Source organism: Hoplias malabaricus, chromosome Y (assembly GCF_029633855.1).
Source record: "Hoplias malabaricus isolate fHopMal1 chromosome Y, fHopMal1.hap1, whole genome shotgun sequence".
Classification (NCBI taxonomy): domain Eukaryota; kingdom Metazoa; phylum Chordata; class Actinopteri; order Characiformes; family Erythrinidae; genus Hoplias; species Hoplias malabaricus.
This window is the reverse complement of record NC_089820.1, coordinates 40,372,568-40,392,669: the sequence shown is the minus strand read 5'-3', so window position 1 is coordinate 40,392,669 and position 20,102 is coordinate 40,372,568. Positions and strand designations below refer to the sequence as shown.

The window sequence follows — 20,102 nt, the reverse complement described above, 5'->3', positions numbered from 1 at the left end:
ATAATCATTATGATGCTTCACTGATATGTAATAGGGAGAACAGAGCCTCTCCTTGCTACTAAGGCCTCAGTACTGCAGAAACTGCATAATGCAACTTTTGGAGGAGGGTGGAAAAACCTCATTCAGTCAGTGACTTATCCAGTTCAAGGTTGCAGTGGGTCCAGAACCTACCCGGAATGCAAGGAAGGAACACACCCTGGACAGGGTGCCAGTCCATCACAGGGAACCACACACTCACATTTATTCACACAAATACACAGTTACAACTATAGACATTTTTTGCATTGCCTAACCATCTACCAACCCAGAGGAAACCCATACGGACACAATCGAGAACACACCACTTCTCACAGAAGTCATCCAAGGTGGGGCCCAAACCCACAACCCCAGGATCCTAACCATAAATTTAAATCTCTCTCTCTCTCTCTCTCTCTCTCTCTCTCTCTCTCTCTCTCTCTCTCTCTCTCTCTCTCTCTCTCTTTCTTTAATGAGCACTCATGAAGAGCATTCATGAAGTGACCAAAGGGGCTCTTGTGCTATCATTAGTGGATTCTTCTCTACAGTGATTGGGGTCTTGACAAATTATATAAAATATATATATATAAAATAGAGATTCTGGGTGGGCTACGGTCCTACCATGACCCTGAATAGGATAAGTGGTTACAGACAATGAATTAATGAATAATATATAAATTATACATCCAAACTCTGTACAATGGTCTACATAACATAAAGATATTTATGCCAAATGTGCCTATTTTTGTTCTGTGTGGAATAGTAGGTGGACAGTTTACTCAGTTTTTTTCCCCAATACAAGCAAAACAAAAGATTTTCTGAGAGAAGTCATACATCTATTATTGAAATATTCCTGACTATGGTTAGTGTGTATAGCAAACTGAGCATGAACAGCATGAAAAAACAATTACAGCAATTTAATATCGCACAGATTTGAGGACACACACACACACACACAGACCCATTCACAGGAGCAGCGAGGGGCTTCCCTTTTGAAACAACTCAAGTAATCCCAGCACCCACACACACACACACACTCTTGTTCTCTCACCCTGTCACACACACATACACGGAAACACACAGCTGCCAACATGTGCCTTTCAGCAGCTTTTCTCCTGTTGTGTCTGTGGGGTAAGTCCTGTTTATGATTATTTTGGATTGTTTTTGGGGACAAGGCAGGTTGTAGGTCATTTTCTGTCCTTGAAATCCATTCATCTTCTGTTTTTTTTTCAGGGTTTTAGCTCTCTAATAATGTTAGACCCTTGAGTCTGTTGATGGTGACAGATTAATTCTCTGTCTGTAGCTCATGTGTACTGTAACTCTTCCAGTCACAGCAGATGTCCTATGCCATTTTCTTTTAAATTTGACTCTATTGCACTGAGACTCTAGAATGAAGTTATTCTGGCATTACACTTATTACATTTAGCAAATGTATCACAAACAAGAACTTGAACATGGCTCACGTTAAGAGCGCAAAACTGATAGCTCAGTTGTTGGTTCATAATGTTACATAAATTATGTATAAATGACTATGGCAGTCTCAGCAATGTAAAAAAAATCACCTGGAACAAAACAAAAACATTTTTTTAAGATATGCACATGGGTTGATAAAAACCTAATTTCTGGAGAGAGTGGAATGCTAGCACAGTAAATCATTACAAACACATGACTGAAGATAAGTTTGTGAAGTGAACGGGGTTAGGCATAATACTCCCAAATTGTTTTTTGATTTATCACTGTTTTGTCATCAGTCTAAAAATGTGCCTCTGTAATTTGTGTGAGGTCTAAAGTTCCATAAAATACTGTTTTGCTCCCTAAAGAACTGTTTGTAAATGAGAGAGCGAGAGAGTTTGTGTGTGTGTGTGTGACAAACACTTTAATGTCATAATAACATCTCTCAGTGACCCTGACCCTACATAGCGCATCTAAAAAGTATTTGTTTCCGATAAAAACGCTAGTGCCTATTTCACATTGTGTTTCTCTTTTTTTTCTTTCCTTTCTCCATCAGTTAATTTGGATTAAGTCAGGTGGATTAAAATGGGCTTTTCATTCTTGCATATTTTACTCCACCTTAAAAGGACTATGACATCAGCATTTTCTTTGAACAGGTCCCTGGAAAATTAGTGCATTGTTGAATAATCACTTTTAATAAAACACCAAATTTACACAACTGTCATCCGATGCCAGATGCTAAAAAAGCGCTGTTACAAGAGCTCTGTGTATTCCAGTCGCACACTGCTCTCACTTTTGTGGCACTTTGTTCCTTTGCAGAGGTGTGTGACTTCTCATTTTTCATAGCCTTTCTCCAGAATGCTGTAAAGGACAATGTCTGTGTGAAACTGAGCTGAAAGTTAATTAGTTACTACACCTTCATTTGCATGCACTGTAAATCTGAAGCAAAGGCACTTAACTAGATGACAAGCCAAATGAGTTAGGACAAAATAAATTGTGACTGGAAAATCAAAATACAAGTTATAATTTAAATCTATGAGCAATACAAAGGATCCTCTTTGTGAGTTTGATGACAAGCATCCATGAGAAAAAGTGCTAAAGACACAGAGGAATTTTTTCAGTTTTCAATGGGTCATGTTTTATTGCCAGTTATTTATTATCCAAATTAATTTTTAGGGGTGCTTGTAACTGTTGAACTCCAATATTATTGTGATAGCAGCACTTTTAAAAGATACAATGTAGCTTCATAAGTCTCAAGCTATTTCTCTCTCCTTACTTGATAGCAATATATTACTGGGGGAGTCCTAGTTAGTTGGAAGAACTGAACAATGGTTAAATTGCTAAGAAAAAGTGTAAATATTGTACATCAAACATGAACATAATACCTGCTAGTTTCATTAAATGTTGTATTTAAAACAATCAAACAAATGTATACATTCAGATAGTACTAGCTTTCAGATTCCAACATATGAATAAATATGAATGATGTTGTATCAGTAAGTATAATCATACTTAACCACCAAAATTCCTGTTGAATCCTACACCTCAACACAAGGATGCTGTGGCTGTTTATGATCCAATCAGCAACTGGCTATCCTTATCCTGAGTATCCAAACCAGCCACTGTATCACTAACTCTTCACAGGGGTCATTAGGCAGGCCCCTCCTCTCTATGGTGTTTTGCTGAATTAAGCATACAACACCTCCAGAAGGCTTAACAGTGAACTCTGGTGACCAGTTCCATGTGAACTTTACATGCTACATCACCAACAATCCCAATAGCACTTCTAGAGTGCATTCCCCCAAGTAATCTGGGCTCTCCTTATCCACAACCACTGACTAGAACTTTCAGCTGTTTCTGATAACTCCTTCACAGTTGCCCTTAGTTTCCGACCCCTGATGCCAAACTTCACAAGCAGAGATGTGGACGATTTGTCTACAAATCCTCTAACACCTAACTCCACCGGTCTTATATGTGCCCGCCACCCGCATTCCCTCACTTCAGCCGCCAAGTCTGCATACTTCAGCTTTTTCTTTCTGAGATAAATTATCCGTTTACTTTTAGTGTAAAGCACCATGTCTGGCCTCAGTGTAGTTAACACAATGCACTCTGGGACATACAGCTTTATAAATAAATAAATAAATAAATATATATATATATATATATATATATATATATATATATATATATTTATATATTTATATATTATATATATATATATATATATATATATATATATATATATATATAATCAGAAACTATTATCAGCACTATTAAGATCTAGATTCAGTAATTTCATAATTTATTCATTCGAGATGAAACGTCTGCATTTCTCTCATGATTTGTGGTATTTTATGACTCTTTTTAAGTGGTACTATGTCCCCCTGTTGGACTGGCATTATAATGCAACCATTTTTGTTTTAGTCTGAACTGAGATATTTTCACAAATGAAGGGAGGAAAATCACAGTTCTTAAAAAAAGTGGATGGGGCCTAAGATTGCAAACATAGAGCTTAAAAAAACTAAACACAATAGGAAATGCTTGTGAGCTTAATCACATGACTGCCTGACAGCTCAAAGTGGAAAGTGCAGGGCACAGCTAAAGATACAGGTGGGGGAAAAAGAGAACATGGCTATCAGAACACAGTAAAAGACACAGAACAAACAGAAACAGTGACAGATACTGTCACATTTTCATTCTCTCTGAGGAAATATCTAAAATATATTTACTCAGGGAGACATTTTGTTTGTTCTAACCATATAGACATTCCTACCTTACAAAATTATTTTGCAAAATGTATTTAGGGTGGTGGAATGATAGTATGTCGGTTGCTCATGTTACTTTACCATGGAGAAACACTGTGATAAACTCAGAGAAGTTTCATGGCAACAAACATTCCAGTTTTTTCCAGGCATCAACAGAAGTTTGAAGAAACCACAATAACCATACTACAATACCAAACCTATTTAAACATATAGTTTCTATATTTACAATGTTCCTTTTACTAAATGTGGAACTTTGGCAGTCCTAGTGTTTTAAACACCTGGAGTGTGTCCAGTTGTTAACAAATAAAATACTGCTCCATGTACAAGTGAAGTAAGTGACAGAACATTAGGTAAAGCAGTGAAAGGTTGCAGTGTTAATAAGATAAATGTGAAAATGTCCTTAATAACATATGCCTTCCACCACATGTTTCTACTCTTAATTCCCAGGTTCTTCTACCAATGGACAATATTTGGCCAATTTTAACATGGCAGGAGTAACAGGTTCCGTCTGGTTTGACTCCACACTGCAGACAGCCTCTGTGAACCTCACTGGAACCAGTGCCAAGAAATGTGGGTCCTTCAACATATCCGTCACAGAGTTTCCTGTAATGTATGGTCACATGGCCCAACCTTGTGAGAAAGCAAACATAGGAGAGAGTATCTTCACATTCTCTGTGGATAACCCTGATTCTGTGGTAAACATCTCTGGAATCTTTGAGCAGAAATCCAACCTGGAAGCACTATCTCTTTTGGTAGAAACTTGCAATGGTGTGAAGGCTTGTGCAGGGCTCCTAGCTAACTCAACAGTCAGCACATGGCAGGCTCGCTTTTTTAAAACCGTGGCTGGGAATATTTACCTCAGGCAGGTATCAGGGAAGCAACGTAGCATACTTCTTGCAGACCTGGTTAGTGTAGACCAGACTGACTCCCCTGTTGCTAATGTTAGTGTTTTTCTGTCCAAAAGTTCTGCAACTAGCTGTGAATCATTACTGGGCGGTTTAGAATTAAGTGGGTTGAAAACATTGGGCCAACTGAAGGCTGGTTCTCCTCTTGAACCTGTCAAGTCCCGTCTCGAGATTATCTCATTTGGTGCTGGGTTCAATTTTGCTCTTATCAACCACAGTTCAGGTTATTCATGCGCTGAGCTCAGGACTTTAGAAACAAAGGTGGTCCGTGCTCATGTAGACATGAGGGGTATCAGAGGTCACCTTACTTTTTGCCAGCCATCACCTTTTGACCTCACCATTCTGATAGTGAACCTGACTAACCTCAATGGAAGGGTGGGGCCATATCATGTACACATGTTTCCCACATCACAGCTGAGATCACCTTCCGAGAGAACCTGCACTAATGATAATCTTGGGGGTCACTGGAACCCCTTTGGTGTAAATACTCAAGCTTCTGTGTACCCCCCACCTCTCGGCTCAACACATGACAGTTACGAAGTTGGAGATCTGAGCTCCAGGCATGGGTCCTTAGTAAATGCTAGTGTCTTTCAGGCCAGTTTCACTGACTGGAATTTGCCATTGTTTGGGAAGAACAGCATTGTGGGTCGCTCCGTGGTTCTCCACCAGCCAAATGGAACAAGATTTGCTTGTACAAACATTGGCTATCCTGGAGAAGTGATCACAGCCAGGGCCATCTTCCAAAGCCCAGTGGTGGGATATATCCTGTTCACCCAGCTGAGTGGAAACCCATATTCTGATGTCTCTGTTTTCTTGGACTTGTGTTATGGACAGCCATTCACTTCTGCAACTCAAAATCATCACTGGCACATCCACAGCTACCCCATCAGCACAGAAACAGACTATGACAAGGGTCGCTGTCAGTCCACTGGGGGCCACTGGAACCCCTACCAAATCAATACCAACTTGAGCAGCTACAAGGTATTTTGCAGACCAGAGTGTCCTTTTACTTGTGAAGTTGGAGACTTATCCAATAAGCACAGATTGTTGAATTTGAGTGCAGGTATAGGCAAGCTAGCCAATAAGTATTTCTTCACAGACACTACGTCCTGGTTGTCTGGACTGGGTGCCATGATTGGCAGGTCTGTGGTGATCCATGGACCTGATGAGGCAGGTGATCGCATTGCCTGTGCTAACCTCACCCTCCTACGCTTTCCCACCGCTCAGTCTGGATCCTGGCAAGGTCCTGGGTCTTCCAGAGGACAAGTCCACTTCTTCCAATCCTCTCCCCAGGGTTTCACCAACCTCCACATTTCTCTTAATGGGCTGGAGGGCAGAGCTGCTGGTTACCATGTCCATTTACTGCCATTAAAGACTGGGGCAGAGGCTTGTTCCAATGAAAACATCATGGGTCACTTTAACCCCTATGCTGTGAACATATCATTGTCTCCAGCTCCTGGCAATGGTTCAGTGGATCAGTATGAGATTGGAGATATCAGTGGAAAGTTTGGGTTTCTAACAAATCTGACCGAATTCCAAAACTATTACATGGACAGTAATATGCCACTGAGTGGACCCAACAGCATCGTTGGACGTTCACTGGTTATCCATTACAAAAACGGATCCAGGTTAGTTCAGTTTTTATCTTAATCCCCCTGTTAGGTGATCACAGATTAATGAATCTAGAATAATGCTACATACTACTTTTACAGCTAACGTTTTCACTGAAACCAATAGCAGAAGAAAAAATATATTCATTAAAGAAGCAGTTTGTACTGTTTGTAATCCAACTTATGACATGCTCTATTGTGGTCGAGTTCCTGGTTCCTCATTGTGTTCTTCAGTTCCCATAAGGTACAGTCAATGAATATAAATGCATTAGTAGGCCTAAGATCTCTAAATCACTAATAATTCTACTGGAGTATAATGCTGAAGGTATTTGGGTTAAAGTTTTCCTATAGACAAAATATTTTGGGAAGAGGATCATTAAATATAAAATCTGAAAATGTGGAGAAAAATGGCTCTGTAAACCTGGAGTGGGCATATCTGAACCCTTTTAGAGAAACACACTGCTCATATCAGTTTACCCCAGAACAATCTGGGATCCATTATAGGGTCAGATATCTACATACCTAGCAATTCTTCTCTGTTGTATAGTTCACTATGTCTGAACAAATGTTTGAAGACACTTACACTCAATATTTCTCAAGAGTTCATGAGCATCATTAGGGACTTTTTAATTCTTGATGTAACAACGGCCTCTACTTTTCTGGGAAGGCTTTAGACTAGATGGTGGGATGCTGTTGTGGAAATCTGTGATTTAATTCAGCCACAAATACTTCATCCTGAAATATCAGTTCTGGATTACAGGCACCATTCAACCACAGCCAAATGATGTTTGTACATTTTTAACTGACACATGGCATTGAGCAAAGTGACTTCCTCTCTGATTGAAAAAGGCCTTGGAGTGCAGCAGAAGTCAGATGACTTTGAGTGTCTTGGAAATGCTGAATCATTTCTTTTATATCCAATCCAATCCAACTTTATTTATACAGCACGTTAACACTTTCACAAAAAGACCAAAATGCTGTACAAAAAATAAAATACATAACAATATAACAATACAACACAGAATAAAAACAGAAACAACTGCAATCAACAGACTAGGTGACAAAATCTAAGGAGAAAAGAGAAAGTCAGTTTAAGAAGTGTCAGTTTAGATGCCTGTCAAATGTACAGGGGCAGACTGTTCCATAATTTAGGGGCCGTTACAGCAAAAGCACAGTCTCCTCTAATCTTATAGTTAGTTTTGGGCACATTCCAGGGCAGCTAATCATTATAGAATGAAACAGAGACTTAAAAGCTAAAAATAATTCACTTTGGTAATAGTGAGTAACAGATGAATATTTGAAGAGCTTTGAGTCTTAAACTAAAAGCAACTGTTTGTGAAATTGGCTTTAATATGTTCTGATGTTTTTTTTGGTATCATTACTTTTGAATGTTTTGCAGAATGCAGTGTGCGGACATCATGGCTGAAAACTCCTCAGATGCATTCTGGGTCATCGCCAAGGCAACATTCAGTGGCTCTGTGACTGGGACAATAACCTTGGTAAAACTACCATCCCAGTGGTATAAGATAAGCTTAATCTCTCTAGAGAATGCAGTTCCACTGGTTCACAGCCCAATGCTGAGAGGATTTATACCCTTCTGACATTGGGCAGGATGATCTTAGACCCATATGCAGCTGCTATAGAATGTCTCATTTTATTTTATTCATTCATTATGCTTGATTTTATGTGTGCATTTATAAACGTACCTGAAAACTATAATGACATTTAGTGTTCATTATAGTCAATGGCCGAAACAGGGTAATAGTTCTCTTTCTATAAGAGGAGTCTGCTGCATTGCTGGCCTCCAGCTGGCACACTGGATGTAATGTGTTATAGCGAAGAGAGAGATATCTCTTTAAATCTGCCAGAAAAATGTGACGCTCTCCTCTTTCTGTCTTCACTGTGGTGCTGAGGACATAGGCTGGGTCTGGAGAGAGAGGAGGAGATAATAAATGTGGCTGGCAATTCTTGTTACAGTACTAGGAGAAAACTCATCTCAGTATAAATACCTCATGTGTACCTTAATGATACATTCTTGTGAGACATAAATGACAAAACATATTGCTCTTTGTAGAAGCCATGTTATTTTGTACCTGCGATATGGCTACGGGTAAAAGATCACATATTTATGCAGAAAACTCTGGTCAAAGGACATGATTTGTTAATTTTAGGCATGAAAATAATTTTCTGCATGCTAGTTGGTATCCATAACCCTCCAGCCAATACTTGGCATTGAGAGTGGTGACCTCAGGCTCAATATTACAATATTATAAACAATATTATATACAGTTACTTCTTATGAGGAGACTATATACATTTTGGACATTGTTTTCTATAGTGTTGAGTTATAATTAGTTGCATTCTTTACATATCATTAGTCCCAACAGACCTTCCCTGATGGCAGCTACAAAGACGTGACTTTGCTGGTGGATGTCTGTGCATCCAAAACTCTTAATGTGAGTAGCTGATGTTTAATAAGTTATACTGTATATATACTGTAAAGATTAGTGTTAGTTTTCATCTCAAGACAATCTTCATAATAGCCTAACAAAAGTATTTGCACAAGCTGTATTTTCTTCATGCAATTCCAACTCTCTTTCTATTTTATTCAGGTCACCAAAGCCTCCTGGTTTATTACTGAAAATCTTTCTGAAGGACAGACCGGAATGGGAGGAATATTTAACCCTTTTAACATGACAGCACAGGTTAGAGAAACGTTAAAAAACAGTTTAGTTAACATTACATTTTATATAAAATTACTATTAGAACAAGGAAATAGAAAGCCATGAGGGTTTTTTGACACATTATATGCACGTTATTTTGCCTGATATCATAAATATAAGTCTTCTGAGGGTAAGTTGTAGGTAGGTTTTCTTAAAGAAAAAAATTAAGGCTTTACAAAGAATAACTCTTGATTTCTCTCTCATACCACCTCCCCAAAAGAGCTCCAGCTGTTCTCAGCTCACTCCTTTGGCCTGTGCGGTGGGGGATCTGACTGGTAAACATGGTTCCATCAGTCTGACGCAAAGACAGCTGTTCACTGACTCACATGTTCAGTTGGCTGGAGATTTCACAGGTAGAAAATTACATGAAATGTGGGGCTTTGGAGCTGTGCTACTGGCTAAGAAAATCTTTGAAGCCCTAAATTCCCCCTATGATATTGTCCATGCTATTTTGTGGCATGTTACTGCTACATTAGCTACATTAGCTTTAGTTATATCTCCACTAAATTGCAAAAAAGAGGCACAGGTGTGAGATTCGAGTTCTAATAAATGGTCACAAATCTTACTATAGATATTCTTAGCATCAGACTCTTTCAGTCACAAGATATCACTGTTGTGAATGAATATATTTAAAGCGTTAATTCCCTCTCTTAACAGTTGCAGGTGTCTGATCTACTCTCTCAGTTTCTGTTCTCAGGTTGGAAAAAAAAGTGCTTCCACTTGGTTTGGTTTAGAGGGGCATAATGATTGATTGGCTTATCTAATTGTACCCCATAGGTGCTGGACCTGGTCAAAAAGTATTGGTTTGCCACTACTTACCCAATTTTAAACTAATTTGTACTTACTCACTAAAGAAATGTCAACGGTCTGGATTTTGCCTCTTTAGTGTTGTACTGGAGCTATGAAGCCAGTGTAGCTAACATGTTATGGAACCTTATAATCTTGAGTTAGCACTGTGGAAATGTCTTAAATTGTCAATCACTTGCCTCCAACCATGTCCAAATATTATATAATTTGAGGTAGAGTAACACACAATTATGTTATACAAAAATGGCAGCTCCTGCTGCTTTTAGCTCTGCAGCATACCTTTATTCATGTTTATAGATGAATAGCATGCTCTATAATGTCAGAAATTACATAAGCATATCTAGTTTTAATTACTTAATAATACAACACAAACGGATTCAGGTGCATTATAATGGGCCAGCAGTTGGCATAATGCTATTTGGAAAGATTTTTAATGTAAATGTTTTAGTTAGGTGTTATTGTGTATATAGTCATTATGTTTACTCCTATTTTAAGAGTGAAAGCTGGCAAGTCTAAAATACAGCTGAAAGGGGTACAATCTGTAATTGTAGATCTTTCCCATGTGGTAATTAGTTTTAAACCAAGTTAGTTAATCAGGGTTATGTATAATCAGATAAATTCCTGAGGATTTATATTAAGGTTACCTCTATAACAACAAATGTCCTTTCATCAGTTGTGTACAGATCGCTGGTCCTAATAGCAGGAAATGAAACCATTGCTTGTTCAGACATTGTCCCAGAATCACCCTCAGCTCAGCAGATTTTCCGCAACGTGACATCTTTCAGCAGGTATTTCTTTACATTTTTTGTAAAGATATTTGGCTTATATTTACAGAGGAAAGTAAATATTTAAAGTGTTAATAATGTTAACAGAAGCAGGCTAATGCAATCAGTTTTTATTGATGTAGTTTGTTTAACTATTATATGTTCTCGCCCTATTTTTCCTATTTTCTTATATGTTGGCAGGGCATATGCACATTTTATTCCATAAAAAAATTTCAGAATTTTAGATGTTAAACACTTTGGCTTATAACTCACATTTAAGAGGATGATGACTCAATGCAGAATAAACATGGAGGTTTGAGGACACTGTAACTGTGAGAGGAATAAGCATAGACACCTGTCCAATTGATAGATAGCAGTATGTCATAAAGCATCATTAACCAAATAAATGCCTTTATTTGAAATTACACTTGAAATGAAAAGACATATTTGAGATATTGTTGGTTAACTTTTAAATTGTATGCTTTGATAGTCACGTAACACTTGTAGCTCCACTGCAAATATAAGGAAGTAATCAAATTTGTGATAAATGGCCTGTGTATTTTCCAAGGAACTTTATACCCCTCTTGTCCATGCTTGGCCTTGAGTGTAGATAGTGGCCTAGAGTGGGAAGATAACTTTTGCATTTTTGTCCTATTACACTGCATTTTTCTATGGAGTTGAACACTGAATATCTGTGTTCAAAATAGGTGCACATTAAAGTAGCTGAATTCACTAAATAGAGGGGATTTCTGTAGAATTTTTTACACATATAGTGGACAATATTTCCATTGCAATGGCTTACACCACCGTTAACCTAGGCATTAAGGTTTCAGAAACTGTCAGGTGTCATGGTTATATTTAACTAAGGCACTAAATTTAACATTTTCATCTGTATATTTTGCTCTTACTATTTTGACAGGTATGATTTCCGTAAAAGGGTAGCAGGTATTTTGGACATCAACATGTCCAGAGTGTCCATCTTGCCTGGAGCCCTCTCACCAATGCCAGAAGGAAAGTGCATGCAGGTGACCTTCCTTGTGTCAGGTGAAATTGATTTTTAATAATATGGCGATATTAAACTGTAATGTTCACTTGAGCTGCCTGAATAACCAGAGTGCTTTACTGAGCCTTTGTCTTTCTCCATACCCGCTTTGATGCTACCCCCTCCAGCATCCACCTGAGAGGGACTGTTCAGTCTGTCTGAACAATGAACCATTCAGTCCATTTACACTCACTCTCACCAATAAACAGGGAACAATATACTGTAACCCAAGGCCTGGCTCTGGTATGTGAGAATGTCCAGCTTTAAGTTGTTCTGAAACAGTAAAGGTGCATGTGGCAGTGGGGGCTTATGTACAATGCATTATGTATTACACATAGTGTCTTCTAAAGTGAAGTATGGATTTTGTTGTAACAAAAACAACAGCCTATACTTAATATAATCTTTTTGCTATACTATGTAAATGTAGTTCCACTACTGACCTTCCCAGTGCTGGGGAGCTGCACAGCTCTCTAACCCATGCTTGGCATTGAACATGATGACCCCTGGCTCATGTGCAGCTTCTTCAGAACATCCCAACATGGAAGGCATGTAAAGTGTTTTCTTTTCTGAAAGACTTCATATACAAGAACAACTTTTCTTCACATTCAAATGAGAATGTGTAATATCTTCTACATGGTATGGATTGAAAGTTTACATCTTGACTTTCAACAAAACCTCTCCACTTGGTTTAATGAGCTACAAGTGAGAAATAATTAATTATATATTATTATCATAACTAACTGCAGATTCTGTGAGTTTCACTTGAGGGACTTTTAGTATTTAACATAAAAATAGAAAATCTGTCTAAATTTGTTGCAGTAGTAGACACTGCATATTAAATTGAATAATTTTTTATATAATGTTTCATTTAATAAAATAATAATAATAAAAATATTGGTATTTACAGACATTCAGACCCTGAAGACACACAGCAAGGAAACAGATATTAAATGACATTATTATAGTAGATCATATGTTTGTAGCTGGAAATAACTAAATACACCTTTGTGACTGCTTTCAAAAATATGTCAGGGTAAACACAATCATCAGAAAATAACTATGTTACTATTTACCAAGACCTCAAAGACGGCTTTAAAAAGATTACAAAGATGACACAAAAGGTACATTACAAAGATGACACAAGAAGTACATTACAAAGATTACACAAAAAGTGCATTGCACCTATTCAGGTTATTCAGCTTTAAAAGCTCCAGTTACAGGTTTCATTATTTATTGTAGAATGTGTACATATGAGATGGGTGAAATGACCTTGTTCATGGGATCTGTACATTATGTTTGTGTTCTAAAGATGGTGAGTGTCAGAGGTTCCTAACTTCTCTCACATTTTCATAGTTTTCCTTATTTTACTTAATTTTCTCCCCAATCTTTATCTATTTTCCACAAATTAGCTAGAACTATCCCAGTCTCAAACTGAGATAATGCACAAATGAGTTACTGATGTTGGATATTTAGTTTAGGATCTTGAAAATAATTCCTAATCATCCAAAAATGTATTTATAATGGAGTTAATTTAGGTGGAGTCTCAAGTGGCCTGTAAGTAAGAGTTTCTAAAAAATTGTATGTGAAGCTAGAACCAATCAAAAAACGTAGTTCCCCTGTGCTAACAAAATCTGACCCTGTCTCCCAGGTCAGATGAATCAAAATAAGTTGAATTCTGTGAAAGACAATGAGAAGATGGGCCAATTCATGCAGAGCACACAATGTGTGAAAAGTAAGTTTAACTGCAAAACACCTCACATACTCAACTCATTCACATATATAAAGTTATGCAATGCCCATAATTGCTGGTATTTTGTTTGTGTGCTGATATTCAGCTCAGGTTTAAGGCTTTATTAAGCAATCTCTTAATGCAGTCACACCAAAGATTACACATGAGCACAAACACAAACAAGGTCTTAAGTGTCTGAATAGGTACATGTCCAATCTGGCGTCACCTATGTTATTACTCAAGCCTTGCTTACAATGTTAGATTGTGAAACAGATCATAATTTGTGAGTGGACAATATGATGGCATGTTGCTAAGCAAAAAGCTAGGCAACCTTGAAATTTTGAGATTTGAAATGTCCTAAATATTGAAGTGATATTTAAGAACAAAGTGCTCATAAAAAGCCCAGCTGAACAATCTAAGCTCCGCCCACATATACTTGTAGTTACTTATTGTATTTTGGAAAATTAAAAAAACACAACTAGATAAGACATTGAAGCTGCTCTTCTTTGGAATGGATCACTATATATTGCATATTTACAATAGTTTTCACCTTAATAAAATGCTACAACAGACTTACTGCAATTAGACAAATCTGTACATGGTGGAAATCACAGTGACATAATTATGAAATCACTTTTTGAGTACATTAGCAAATTAATTTGGGGATCTGGTGTTTCTACCAACCAACACATTGTCAAATAAAACAACCCAGTAAATTTATTTGTTTATGTATTTATTTATCTGACTAAAGCCTGATAGGATTGGTTTTAAATTGGGAGTCTTACATAAAGGCATGTCAGAATTATTAGTTGCCCTTGTCTGAGTGTCTCCAATCACAGCAGTGGTCCCATAGTTATGGGAGAGTGCAAATATAAGGTTAAAGAGAGGAAATACAATGAGGATGGATAAATTAGCATACCGATTAAATATACTGTAAACGAGTAATGCGAGTTAAGAGAACTGAGTGAAAATGACTAAAAAACAATGTTTCTGCTCCTCACCTCATACCTGGACATCTTGCATTTGGAGTAAACCGAGGATCATTCATATTTAAAAGAACAGGAACTGAAAATGGTCGTTCTGAACAGAGCTGCTTAGTATAGGAAGATTTGATATTTGGCTCATAGGCTCACCCAGAGTGTAATTCACATGTACAACACTGCCCTGATATGATGGGGGAGGGAGGGTAGTATCCTACCATCCTCCTAAAGTTACATAGTCTGCAATGCTAAGCATAGATAAGCAACAATGAGGCTCTACTACTTAGCGTTCCTGTTGAATAGGAAACAAGATAAAACTGATTATAATTTGAGGAAATTCAACCACTTTGTGTTATAAGTACAAAGTGAATCATGTCTCTCTGTTTTTTTCAGGTGGTGCAGATGGTCTGCTGGCCTGTAACTGTAGCTGGAAGATCCACATCCTTTTATTTTCTGTATTTTTTTTCTCCATGGTTTGGTGCTGCAGTGAACATCATTCTGAGATTTAGTGCCCACACAGTGACCACAGATATTAGATTCTCAAGATTTCTATCCATAGGTTGCAGCTGATGTCACTGTGTAGAGTAGCCATCATATTGAGGATCTACTCATTACACAATTTCTGTAAACACATTCAGTCTCATTTAGACGTTAAAAGAAATTTAAATATGGATCATTGACCCATTTATCCATGTCAAATTTATAAACAGGGCTCTATTCCTCTTTCTCAGTCAGCAGACATTGGGCATATATGGGTCTACTGGCATAAAACGTTTGGCACATCACTGACTGTAGACCACTGTTGGTCCACCATCGGACCATTCAGATTACTGTCCTGTGTACAGGTTATAACTCTTTTTTTAAACTTCTCAAATGTCTCAAAAAGCTTTTAAATTCACAGAGACTTTTATTCTGAAAAAAAAAAAACTAATACAAATATTACCAAGAACTATGAGAGATATAAAAATGGGTATGACTGATATAAAATCATTATGCTAAAAATGTTGACACTGTGCTGGATTAAAATTATTTATTAATCTTGTTTATAAAGACCAAGAAAAAGTACATAATGAAGGAAAAATTAGTATATTGGACTGTAAATATTTGGGATTCAGTTTCACAGCAGCTTGGAAACATCTCTCACTAATCACACACACTTTCAGACAAGGAGAACTACTTTATTCAATTTTAAGTCAAATCAAAATGTTAATTGAGGCAGTCATGATAAATCGTTATCCTCCAAGAATCCGTTCCACTCTCAAAGCACAGGGTCAGCAGGTCGGGTTATTTACCCTGTAAACAGTGGCTGAGTAAAAAGAATATGTTCCTTATGTCTTTAGTTTCTTACATGCTAAACCAAACATAAGTGAAATGAGAGGATTACTGAAGCTTGTATATGATCTGTGTATGTCTAACTCACTCAGATTCTGTTAGAAGAGCAGAGAAACACATTAGTACCTGACATGCTAACAATATTCCATTAAATCCTATGGCGAAAATGCTAATGTGGCTAATAGTCTTTTTCTCCTCATGCTACACTGCGGCATCCTTTATGCCCCAACCGTTTACATTAGTGCTGCACTCTGAACCCAGAAAATTAATTCCCAAAAAGATGGCCATGCCGAAAGAAATCATGTGACTGCAACCCATGGATAGATAGTTTCTTAATGCTGGCTTTAATTAGGATAAACAGGTGGAATAATAAAAATAATAATGGTAATAAAAAATGGTAATTTCAGTGGAAAGAAAGCTAATGTGTTTATTGTTAACAATGCATTATTATTACCATTTTTATTTCCATTGTGATTGGAATACCTCTGAATATACATTAAGGTAATACTTATTATTCCGTGACTGGTTATAAAAGACTGCTGTGTACTTATCATTGTATGTTTTTTTAAGATGTTTGTGTAAATTATCAGCATATTTTGGCCCTAAACCATGATTTTCTTTTCTATGTTTAGGATTAAATATTAGTTTTGAATATGTCTCATTTACAAACAGGTTTCAACAATTGTGAAATTCTGTACTGAATATTGTAGGCCAAGAACAATATTAACATCATTCAGAACAACCAAATACATTCTAAAGAGATAAAATAAAACTTAGGTTAGAGATAAAATTTCGTTTTTTTGTTTATTTGTTTGTTTGTTTATTTTTTGTATATTGTTTGTTTTAACTTAATATACAGGTGCTGGTCATAAGATTAGAACATCATGAAAAAGTTGATTTATTTCTGTAATTCCATTCAAAAAGTGAAACTTATACTCATTCATTACACACAGACTGATATATTTCAAGTGGTTATTTCTTTTAATTTGATGATTATAACTAACAAATAATGAAAACCTCAAATTCGGTATCTTAAAAAATTAGAATATTGTGAAAAGATTCAATATTGAAGACACCTGGTGCCACACTCTAATCAGCTAATTATCTCAAAACACCTGCAAAGGCCTTTAAATGGTCTCTCAGTCTAGTTCTGTAGGCTACACAATCATGGGGAATATTGCTGACTTGACAGTTGTCAGATTGTCGATAGATACTTGTGGGCAAAGACTTGAGTACAGAATATTTCAATTAAGTTTTAGGTAATTCCATGGCATGCCACTTAATGTCAGTTCTAAAGTTCAAAACCTTCAAATATCTAAATAGTTTTTGAGTAAATTTACATACTTTCATATTGATGTAAATTAAAGTTTGCTCCATTAAGATCCAAAACATACCTTAGATATCGTGCATAGACAATGTCTGAACTGAAATGTCTGAACTAAAGTTTCCCACAACAGGCCCATTTGTTGGTGTATATATATATATATATATATATTTTTTTTTTTATGTCAGATTGCATAATATTTTTTTCTTGTTTCAAATCTGCATACACTGTTCAAAGCTATACCTTGAGTTTGTTTTTGCAAAACTTAAAATCAATTTTACATATTTTTATATACAATAGTAACAGCAGGTAGTGTCACAGTCACACAGCTCCAGGGACCTGGAGGTTGTGGGTTTGAGTCACGCTCCGGGTGACTGTCTGTGAGGAATTTGGTGTGTTCTCCACGTGTCTGCGTGGGTTTCCTCTGACTCAAAAGTGTAGGAGGAAAAGCATAGGTGTGAGTGTGTGAATGAATGTGTGAGTGTGTGTCGCCCTGTGAAGGACCGGCACTCCCTCCAGGGTGTGTTCCTGCCTTGCACCCAGTGATTTCGGATACGCTCCATACCCACCGTGACCCTGAATAGGATAAGTGGTTACATATATCTGGACAGCAAATACAAATAAATATACCTTGTTTACATAATATACCTACAATGTACAGTACATTTCAAAAATATTAAAGGGTTTCAAAATCAAGCATAGAGAATACATTTCCATACATAAACACACTGGCGGAATCTGGCTGTTGGAAGGGCAGAGTCCACCAGCAAATGAACACTGCAGTAGAAGGGGTCGTACTGAAAAGTTCAGTAACTTTCATTGTGGTACAAACAATCTCACAGATCACCAAGTGTTAAAGCATAGAGCATGGATAATTCTTCTGGCCTCAGTTGCAACAATTGAACCAGGGCATTTGAGGGGGGACTCAAGGGGATGCTCGGGCATAAAAAGTGAATACTGAATAAGAATAACTAAGAAAAATAAATACTGCAAAGAATACTACGAATCCAGTGATATTTTAAATACCATTGCTAGTTTGAAATGTACACACTTAGCTTCCTCAGAGTTGTGCCTAAAAGCAGCAAAACAACAAAATGTCATCTTAAGTTAGTCAGATGTTTGCTGCTTATATTACTGCTATCTAAGCAATCTAAATACTAAATATTTATTTTTGCTTGTATATGTAGTCAATTTCATTTCTGTGCTAACAAGGTAAATAATTGATTCTTACTCCCACCCAGCCCTTTTTGAACCCACCATCCCTTTTCAAAAGTACTCGTTATAGTGCTCAATACTGAGTTCCAGAGTACTTCAGGAAGTGTCCATAGGTGTGAGTGTGTGAGTGAATGTGTGAGTGTGAGTCAGGTGGGCTCCAGACCCACCGTGACCCTGAACTGGATAACTAGACAATGAATTAAATTAATTAATGTATGTTCAGACTCCATTTCCAGTGCAGTGAAATAGACAAATGGCCAAGACTAAGGTACATGAAAACTAAATGCAGAATACAGAATATGTGCAAAGTCAGCAGGTAGAGGTAGGAATAAAGTTAAAGTGCAAGCTATAGTTAAAAAAATAAATATGTACTCTGAGTGATAGCAGCTTAGGTGTTTGTGTGCATTAATTGGCAGTGTATGTGGTGGTAACAAGGTGAGGTGTGCAGATATAGTAAGTGAACAACGTAAATAAATATCTCAGTGTTACAATCATAAAGTGTACAGTACAGGTAATGAGCATAGCAGCTAAAGATGCATTGCATCTAAAAAAAAGTGGAGTTTTTGTGCCATTGTGTAAAACTTCTGTCCCTGCCACAAGTGCATATGGCAGCGTGACCAAAGGAGTAGTATAAGCAGGAACATTAGTAAGTGTTGCCTTATAATATAAACTTGAGATCTAGATAGAGTGTAGAGTGTGTTTTATAAAAAGAAACAAATCATTAAATTGTAATGGAGTGGATATTTTTTATTTCTACTCCAGACTCCAGCTGTGGAGCTGGTCAGAAAAGGAGTCTGGAGAAGAGCAAGACTCTGTTCCTAGAGAGACGTTTTCCCATGAGTCAGGAAAAGATGCAGTTGCTTACTGATGGGGTCTCGATCAAAAACCTCAACAACGTGGTTCATAAACTACATGTATTTAAACTGGGCCAAGCTTCTACTTTTCACAGTAACAATGTGTTTTTGGTACCACATTTTACAATAAGGGTAAAAGAAATGGTATTAATTAATGCATTATTAATAATGCATTCGGAATTGATCATTAATTTTTACAAGTAATAATACATCATGAGTCAATATATATATATATATATATATATATATATATATATATATATATATAAAACATTTTTATAAAATTCAGAGGATGTTTCCTTGCCGTTTGCTGCTCTCCAGTACGTTCACATGCTTAAACCCAGTCTAATGTGTTCACAAAACCCCAGTGTCTGTAAAAAACAAATGTCTCGGTCCAGTATGCTAGGCCCTCTCTCTCTGCTCACGGCAGAGAACTGGCATCTGGAGGTTTTTAGACAAAGGAGAGACTCCAAACATTGAAAAGCATGAATCGAGATGAGGATATTGCTCTATTCCTGTTCCATAGGTGGATAACCTACATTTTATCTGTAGATGGAACAGACTCTTCCAAATTCAGGAGCATGC

The 20,102-nt window shown here is 37.0% G+C and overlaps 1 protein-coding gene across 2 annotated transcripts; it reads left to right on the top strand.

Moving 5' to 3' along the window:
• The first annotated feature begins 1,071 nt into the window (after positions 1-1,071).
• Positions 1,072-16,880, top strand: LOC136679031 (uncharacterized). Of its 2 annotated transcripts, XM_066657293.1 has the most exons (10): positions 1,072-1,146; positions 4,680-6,765; positions 8,147-8,246; positions 9,126-9,203; positions 9,360-9,452; positions 9,691-9,823; positions 10,951-11,065; positions 11,961-12,085; positions 13,732-13,815; positions 15,186-16,880. In XM_066657293.1, the coding sequence occupies exons 1-10, from the start codon at positions 1,107-1,109 to the stop codon at positions 15,299-15,301; spliced, it is 2,970 nt and encodes a 989-aa protein (XP_066513390.1). In that variant the 5' UTR covers positions 1,072-1,106; the 3' UTR covers positions 15,302-16,880. The 2 variants fall into 2 exon arrangements, with proteins under 2 accessions (XP_066513390.1, XP_066513391.1); XM_066657294.1 differs by lacking the exons at positions 13,732-13,815; positions 15,186-16,880 and adding an exon at positions 12,511-12,569.
• Positions 16,881-20,102: the final 3,222 nt, after the last annotated feature.